Source organism: Theobroma cacao, chromosome 2, assembly GCF_053813885.1.
Source record: "Theobroma cacao isolate CCN51 chromosome 2, ASM5381388v1, whole genome shotgun sequence".
Lineage (NCBI taxonomy): Eukaryota > Viridiplantae > Streptophyta > Magnoliopsida > Malvales > Malvaceae > Theobroma > Theobroma cacao.
The window spans coordinates 6685976-6694466 of record NC_142640.1 but is presented as its reverse complement, the minus strand read 5'-3'; the positions used below and the strand labels follow the sequence as shown (position 1 = coordinate 6694466).

The 8491-nt window shown below is 37.4% G+C and overlaps 2 protein-coding genes across 5 annotated transcripts; one reads left to right on the top strand and one right to left on the bottom strand.

The window, feature by feature from the left end:
• The first annotated feature begins 38 nt into the window (after positions 1 to 38).
• On the top strand, positions 39 to 6228 carry LOC18608193 (GATA transcription factor 24-like). 4 transcript variants are annotated; one of them, XR_016024514.1, is made up of 12 exons: positions 40 to 662; positions 1745 to 1831; positions 1920 to 2053; positions 2890 to 2985; positions 3083 to 3197; positions 3913 to 3972; positions 4134 to 4202; positions 4435 to 4503; positions 4876 to 4944; positions 5178 to 5255; positions 5374 to 5501; positions 5725 to 6228. XR_016024514.1 is itself a non-coding variant. In XM_018115488.2 (12 exons), the coding sequence occupies exons 2-12, from the start codon at positions 1319 to 1321 to the stop codon at positions 5419 to 5421; spliced, it is 852 nt and encodes a 283-aa protein (XP_017970977.1). In that variant the 5' UTR covers positions 520 to 662; positions 1250 to 1318; the 3' UTR covers positions 5422 to 5633. The 4 variants fall into 4 exon arrangements, 3 of the variants coding, with proteins under 3 accessions (XP_007042819.1, XP_017970974.1, XP_017970977.1); XM_018115488.2 differs by lacking the exon at positions 5725 to 6228 and adding an exon at positions 1250 to 1345 and having other exon boundaries at positions 520 to 662; positions 5374 to 5633; XM_018115485.2 differs by lacking the exon at positions 5725 to 6228 and having other exon boundaries at positions 5374 to 5633.
• On the bottom strand, positions 5847 to 8109 carry LOC18608192 (putative glycosyltransferase At5g20260). Its single transcript, XM_007042753.3, has 6 exons — positions 7846 to 8109; positions 7485 to 7751; positions 7092 to 7378; positions 6638 to 6855; positions 6317 to 6474; positions 5847 to 6203 (listed from the first exon to the last, which is right to left on the bottom strand). The coding sequence occupies exons 1-6, from the start codon at positions 7999 to 8001 to the stop codon at positions 6093 to 6095; spliced, it is 1197 nt and encodes a 398-aa protein (XP_007042815.2). The 5' UTR covers positions 8002 to 8109; the 3' UTR covers positions 5847 to 6092.
• Positions 8110 to 8491: the final 382 nt, after the last annotated feature.

Genomic DNA, 8491 nt, shown 5'->3' with positions numbered 1-8491 from the left:
GACCAACATTACAAAAGAAAAGGAGAAATGTGGAAATTTTCCAAGTTTCCTAATTAAGCAGTTCAATGGAGTCTCTTGTAGGAAACACATAGTTTTGATGCGTGTAATTAAAACTGTAGTGCAAGCGTCAGATCAGATATTTAAAATACTTATTTATTTGTTAATACTTTGCTGTTCTATCCGTTTTTGGCTTCTTACAGTATCTTACTACTTAAACAAACTCTCTTTCTATATTATTTGTTAGGGTTTAATTCAAATAACCAAATTTACACTTCAACAAAGCTGCTTCCGTCTCTCTTTCTTCTTTTAATTCCCTACCATTTTTTTCATCCAATTTTTTAGGGTTAGGGTTTTAGGATTTTTTTTTTAGCAAGTTCTAGAAGAGAAGGAGGGGGTGGGGGTTTTAGTTGTGTGATGGTCTAGCAATGGATACGGTGAACCAGCGGGGACTGCTAGCGAGACCGTTTGGAGATGAATATGATGATGGGGGACTTGAGGGCGAAGAATTTAGCGGACCTCACAGGCTGGTCATGAATGGTGTAGCGAGTTCAGTGAGCCATGGGAATGGAGTTGGAGGCTTTGTTCAAGCGACTCGAACCAGTGAACTAACCATAGCATTCGAGGGCGAGGTCTATGTATTCCCTGCTGTTACTCCGGAAAAGGTTTTGAGTTTTTTTTTTTTTTTTCTGGCTTTTGATCGTTTGGTTGCATGTGGACTTTTTTTTTTATTCAACTGTTTTATTTGGAAATGTGGAGTGTTAAACGGTAGGCTGATAAGTACCTTTGTGTTGTTACTCTTGCCTGACTATAAGTAGAGGAGGATAGCTGTTGAGAATTGTGAATTAGTATGAGTTATAAAATACAGCCAAACTGTAGGAATTTTGCTGTTGAGATTAGTTTTTTTTTTTTTTTTTTTTGTTTAGGTATTGCCATTTTACATATTAACTGATGAGATTTTGTATTTTACCATGAGAGCTTGTTTTGTATTTGTCTTTGGTGATCGCTTTGATGATTTATACTACACTTAAGATGATGCCAATCAGTAATGATGTACATTGCCCCCTTTTCTGAGGTTATAGGCTTAAGATTAATTGTTCACAATCTAAATAATTTTTACGGAGATCCTATATCTGACTTTGCAATGATTTGGGATTGCTTTCAAAAGTCTTGGAATGTACATAATATATATAGGGTTAGTTGTACATGCCTTTTATTGGTCATTGTTTACATGTTTTTGTTTTTTCATCAGACGTTCAGGACTTCTTGCAGTTTTGAAGGGAAAAGGTTTCATTCCATTGGGTGGACTTATGGCATATAAATGCGCTATTCCACTAATGGCAATGGGGTGGGTAAATGAGATTGACATCATCTGTTTCTTACTGAGGTGGGGATGACAATTGTGGATAAGCAGTAATTAAAATTCTTACTGGTGTTAAGGGCAGTGTTGTGTGCCTCATAGGTTATCCTGACTTTGAACATATAAAAAGGGAATTTTCGTTTTAACTTTTATGTTCACTTCTCAGCTCACCTCAGCCCAACTGGCTAGTTATATTATATGAGGCTTTAAGCTTTTGTCCATTTTCTTTTGTTTTTTTTTTTTCCTGTTAGTTGGGGAAGGGGATATATTAGATGATGCAAAACGATTTCCACCATTGTTTCAACTAGAAATAGCATAAGGAAATAAGTTTAACCCTCTTGAATAATTGGGTCTTTATATACTGATTTGCTGGCATTGTTTTCCCAGGTGCAAGCAGTTTTGTTACTATTGGGAGGACGTGGTGCATCAACTAATGTGCCCAGCTCTGAGTTTCTACTACAAGAAAAGGTCAAGGTATCCTATATGCATACAACATCTCTCTGTGAATTTTTATTTGAATCTATGCCTTCAGTTGTTAATATTTCCTTACAATATGTTCAAGGTTGTAGGTGGTTCTTCACAAGACTCAAAGCTTTCACGAAGAATTGCCTCACTAGTAAGATTTCGTGAAAAGAGGAATGAGAGATGCTTTGAAAAGAAAATTCGTTATACTTGCCGAAAAGAGGTTGCTCAGAGGTATGTTGTGTTTGTTGATAAGTAGCTCTTAGACTCAACTGGGATTTTAGTCATCAGAAATTAAATAAGCTAATTTAGCTTGTTCATGTGATAAAGCTTACTGCTGTTGCTCTTTAATTATAAGACATATTGACAAGGTCTCTTCTTTCAAGTCTTGGTTATGCTTGTTATCTGTTAGAAAATAGCTTCATGATCCTTCATCAAGCTGCTCTTGACATCTCAACTTTCGGGTCTCATTGATGCTTGATATATTTTTATTAAGGATATCATTGGTACACATTTTCCATATTTTTTTCCTCTTTGGAATTTTTTTCTTTGAAGCCTCTTTGGAAACTTATAAGTTAAAAATGGGAATTTGTCATGAACATTCATTTAGGTTTTGTTACCTTCTATTTTGATAGGTTTAGCAGATAGGTTGGATTCTGTAGGGATAAGCTTTTCCAATAATTCGATTCAGGGTCTTAAATAGTTAATTGTATGCTCTGGAGATGAGGTACTAAGAAGATAAATAAATAAAGATTATAGTAGCATTCTACAAGTGTGCAAGCTTTCCTTGAGCTGGTAAATTAGGAACTATCTCATCTCCAATGCACTTCTATTGTTTGTTCCCCAGTTTTGTAAGCGCACTTCAAATTTGCTTTTGTCTTAAAATAGTTAATTGTATGCCCTGGAGATGAGGTACTAAGAAGATAAATAAATAAAGATTACAGTAGCATTCAACAAGTGTGCAAGCTTTCCTTAAGCCGGTAAATTAGGAACTATCTCATCTCCAATGCACTTTTATTGTTTGTTCCCCAGTTTTGTAAGTGCACTTCAAATTTGCTTTTGTCTGTTAGGATGCATCGTAAGAATGGACAGTTTGCATCGTTGAAGGAGTGCTACAACTCAGCTGATGGAAGCTGGGATCAAAGTGATGGCACTCCTGAATCTGCGTGAGTTTGAAGCTTACTTGTTTCTTTCTTGTTGATGTGAATTGTGTTAACGGTGGCATGTATGGTTTTTGTTCTGCGTTTTTGCGTTTCTTTTCAGTTTGCGTCGATGTCATCATTGTGGGATCAGTGAGAAGCTAACTCCAGCAATGCGTAGGGGGCCAGCTGGTCCTAGAACACTTTGCAATGCTTGTGGCCTTATGTGGGCAAACAAGGTAGGTGTAGAATAGTCATAAATTGCTATGTATGAAGCTTTACTTTTCAGTTGCTTATTATTAATTTTTGATGACATAGTTATGCATGGTTGAAAATTCAAACTTGAATTTAATTTTGTTATTAAAGTTTACTGGCTTTTGCCAGTTTTGTTGGTTGTTTAGGTTATAGTCTGTTGTAACACTTGTAGCTACAAGCTTTGACAACCTTCTATGACAAATCTTACTTGAAAACCTTCTACGGTAATGTCATTATCAGATTTTGAATTATTTGGGGGTTGGTTTTCCTTTCTATTGGGAGTCAGCTTTATTACCTTCTTCACATCTATAATGCACACAACATTCATTTAGATTATTTTAAATACAAGCTAGCCTACCTCTATGCCTACCATTGATTGAACATGGTTAATTGGATTATGACATTGTCTTATAGAAATAGCAGGCTGATAAAAGTATGGCCAAGGTTATGAGATTAATCTTGGCTCTGAGAGTGCGCTTGATATGCAATTACATGATGCTGATTGGTAGTTTTGATAATGGAAGAAAATGGGGAATATATGCATTTGGACAAATTTCTTGTTGAATCTCTTTGGCGTGATAACTTCATTTTGTAATCAACCTGGTTCTTCCTTGATGTTGAGATTCCTACTAGGGCAGTAGATGCTTTAGTATCTATAATAATAATACCATATTGTTCACTATGTCTTTTGATTGCTAGGGAACACTTAAAGATCTTAGAAAAGGAGGGAGGAATGCTCACTTTGATTCAAATGAGCCGGTATGTATATGGAGATGCTGATGTGTTTTTATTCACTACCATTGGGTGTTTACTTAATTATAGCAATCTCATTCTCAGTTGTTATTAGTGCTTTTTTTTCTCTAGTTGTGAACCAGGAAAGCATTTTATTCACTTCAGAAATAAGTCTTTTTATCTCACAGGAAACTCCAACTGATACTAAGCCTTCAACCATGGAACCCGAAAATTCATTTGCCAACGATGATGAGGAGGTATCAATTTCCTTGGATCAGTTTAGGCAAACATGAATGTAACATGATAATTTGCAAGTGCTGAGTTTGTTTTTACACTAAGCATTATGCACTTTTTTTAGTTAGGTTTTATTTTTGTTGTGCCATTAATGTACCTTTTTTCATATATAGAAGCAATGTTAACTGTGAAACCCAGACTACTGATGCTTCATCCTGGCATGACTTTTTGGAATTTTCCATTTTCTATCATCAGGGAAGCCCAGAAGAGACCAAGCCAGTGCATTTGGATTCTGTAAATCATTTGATAAGATCAAACGAGCAGGTGAGATTCAATTAATGGATGGATGGGAGGGATTCATCTCGTGATTTTCCAATTATAAGCCAGATTCTGAATGGCATATGATATTTCAAAGTCGATGTACCAAGAATTTTTGGGGTAGTGACAATCAAATTGAGTTCATTATATGCCATGCTGGCAAAGATGTGGTCTTGTTTGAACCTTGTTGTATAGAGATGCTTAAGAAGTCACTTCTGTATAATGAGCCTTTATCAAATATAACAGAAGTGTCTCCTAGTGTATTGAACTTCTCAATAGTAATGTTGTCTTCTTGCTGCACAAGTTCATTAGCTAGAATTACAGTCTGCAAGTGATTGTCTTTTGTTGATTTACCAAATGTTGTCTACTGATATGCAGGAATTTGCAGAAAACTCACATCCTTTTCCCATCCAAGTGGTGAATTCCTCAGTCAACCTTGATGATGAGGTATTCTGTTGGTTCACAAGCAATTAAATTGAACTGGGTTTGATAGAAACAATTTATTCCAGTATTTGTTTAAGAAGCTCTGGTGTTTAACTAATAATAGTGTTCTCTTAAGTAATTGCGTAAGGGAGAGTTATTATTTCTTCTTTTGGTTCAAAGTCTTAGGTGCAGAACATTTAAGAGTAGCTCTCAAAGGCATATTTTACTCTCTAAGAAAGCTTGTCTACATGCAATAGGACATGCAGGAAACACTGGAAGAGCTTGCCGATGCCTCTGGGTCAGATTTTGAGATTCCTTCGCATTTTGATGAGCAGGTAGTGGTTTTTTAGCAACCTGGCATCAACCATATAGGAGACTAACCATATACTTCAGATGGGCTTAATAGCCAAAAATGTTATTACTTCTGCAAGTTCATGAATACAAAACTTACAGGTGGACATTGATGATACCAACATTGGGACCGAGTGGCCTGGGACTTAAGATGTTGCGATATGTATGTGAAGTTCAATCTTCCAGGTGGAGGAGGTTTCTTTTATGACATGTTTGATCGAGCAGAACTGGTATTGACTAACAATAGATTTCCAGAGATGTTTTGTTTATAGACATAGAATTCCCCTGTACGTGAGCTGCTGGACTTAACGCGGGCTTTTTGTTATTTCATATAATGTGAATAATATTTTGTGCCTTGCTCATTGCTGCCTCTTCCATGTTAAGCGAATGTAATTGTAAGTTTTAAATCCAACAGGCATTTCATGTGCATTAAGTAAATGGTACAAAATGCAGGATGAGCCATCAATTACTCAATCGGAGATGTACAAGGGCAATGTCACCGGAGTTTTACTTGTTTCGGAAGTTCATGGTTACGTGCATAGTGGCAGCAGGGAACCTATGATATTTAGGTACTTGATATGGTAAGGCTAAAAGTTTGAGGTGGATCGTTGCGGTGAAAAATGGAAGACAAGCTTGTTGAATCAGGCCCAGGGGCACAATTACTTGACAGACATATCCAGCTATGCCTTTGTCATGATTTTTCGAACATGGGAGGATTACTCCTTACAAGGAGAAGACCAAAATTTGGATTGTACAATCATCCGAAAATAAAAGGCTTCGAAGGCACTAGAGTGAGTGTACCAGGCACATCGTCTAGTAATTCAATACGTTCGGTACTTGGTAACATGACGGCGCTGCCACAGCTGATACATGACCATATGAAATGCATCATATTTGATGGGAGGTGAGTTCCACTGTAGATGCCTCTGCACCTGATTTGCAGCCATACCAAAATAATTAGTAAATCATCGTTTTATAATTTCAAACACATTGAAATTTTAAAAAATAAATAATTAGAGTTTTCTATGATATTCGCATTTGTTACCTGCACAGTATTGTAATGCAGAGATTTGAATCTGTCATAGGATATTCTCTCAAGAATGTGCTTAATCTGTTGAACCTCATCTTCCTTGATTATTATTGAGAACTTGCTCCAATCAAGAATATCATTGAATGGCAAATCATGGTGACCTGACATAATAGCTGGAGGAAGAAGAGAATTAAACAGCTTAGGAAGCCAATCACAATAGATGAAGCAAAATAAATCAACCAGGAAAGGTCTATGTATAGAAAATTTAAGGAAAGGAGGCAAAAAATGAGAAAGGAGCATTTATAAAGAAACATGTTAGAAAATTAAGGATCTTACCAGGGACACATCCATGGTGAATGGAGAGCGCTATACGTGAGCCATGGACGTCAGACCAACCAGGACACATGCAAAATTTAGCTGTGTTGAACTTCTCTAGGTGTGAGACATTAATCATATAATTGCTCTGAATGTCAAGCTCTGTGTCATTCTGCCAAGCACTAACCAGTTCACGTCTTAGCTCAGACTTGCTGCCAGCCCAGAATCCTGATGTATACCTGCAACATAAGCCATAAGCCAGTGTATTCATGTAATTTTAGAGGTAAATTGATATGGTGGTGTGCAAGTCACAGCCTTGTTCTACTGGAGAAGTTAGTTAAAGCAGATTCTATCCATGCAAGAGCACTTAAATAAAAGAAATCCCCAGGCACTAAATATTTCGGTTTCAATTGTCAATGAATGTTCCAGAAGAATCAAATTTCAAGAGCACGTGTAATAGCAAAGTTGGAGTTACCTATTCTCAGGGTCAAATCTTGCAGCGGGAAGAGAAAATGGCTGCACTATTTGAGGAAGAGGGAAGTCCTTGTGTGGGATATATCCATCATCATCTCCACTTGTGCACGCAACTCGAATTGAATTCTTGACAAGATGGGCAACTCCTACAGTAGCCTTCAAGCCAATGTCATGGCAAGTCACGAAAAAGTGATCAGCACCTAAAGTTCTATTCCAGAAAGGGTACTTGACCATCAAGCTTTCCACATATTCCTGGACGGTTCTGGTCATGTTCTCATAAGAGAGTCCCTGCACATTGACATCAGTGAGGAGTGAGGCCCAAAGAAAGAGATGTAAAAGAAAGCATTCTTTTCTTGAATCGGAACTAATAGCGCAAAAGAGACATCAAAATTACCTTGCCTCTCATTTTATGACAGGAAATGGGAATGAAGAAGAGATGAGCACTTTCAGGGTCATTTGTCAAAAACCGACTTTCTCTAATGTTCTTAAAGAAATACCCTTCACTGGTATACTTGCCGGAAAGACTCCTTGGTGTATGATAGTACATATTAGGGTCTCCATCCGGGTACAGGAAGATCTTGAAACGTCTCTCCATCTCTGCATAATCCAGCTTGAAAACCTCGGGAGAGTGAAAGATTGCAGTCTCTGGGAGTGGCTCCAGCTTCAAAACAGCGCAAAGTTAATCAAAAAATTAGTTGAAAGAAAATATGCAAATAAAGTAGAAGAAAGTGACGAAAAGAGAAGGCAATGAGTACCGGCAGAAAGGGCTGGGGAGACAGGCGTTGGATGAAACTGCAGACAAAATTTCCGAAACAGATGAGGAGGCCAAGAAAGATTATATGGGCGGAAACACCGTAAAGAAACGCACTGCGGACTGAACGTAAAGGACGAAGGCTGATATTTCTCGTCATTTTCCCGGGGAAAGATGGGACTTTTGTGAGGAAAATGTGTTTTCTTGGGACTTGGTTGATTAGCAGGGCAGAGGAGGGAAAGGGTTTAGAAAGACACAGCGTGAGCTATTTCGTGCTTCTAGTTTTGACGGTTGGCGGAGTTCGTTAGTTATAGTCTCTACTTTTGCCACGTGTTTCTTTTCACGCAGGCTTACCTTTCTTTTTCTTTTTCTTTCTCTTTTCTTTTTTTTGGTTTCTCTGGTAAAAAAATATTGTAACTTAGAGAAATTAAATTAATTATGCTTTATTTTCTCTGGAGTGAAACTTCTCTTTTTTTTTTGGCCAATAGGCATAAGCTTTGGTAAGTTCTGCTTCTACCATATTCGTATTTTGTGCTCTGACGTTTAAACCTAAGGGGAAACCCATTCGTATTCATATAAGAGACCCTCCCACAACCATTAGAAGCGTAGGAATTCCAGAGCCTTAAATTATGCACGAGATGGATGGCACC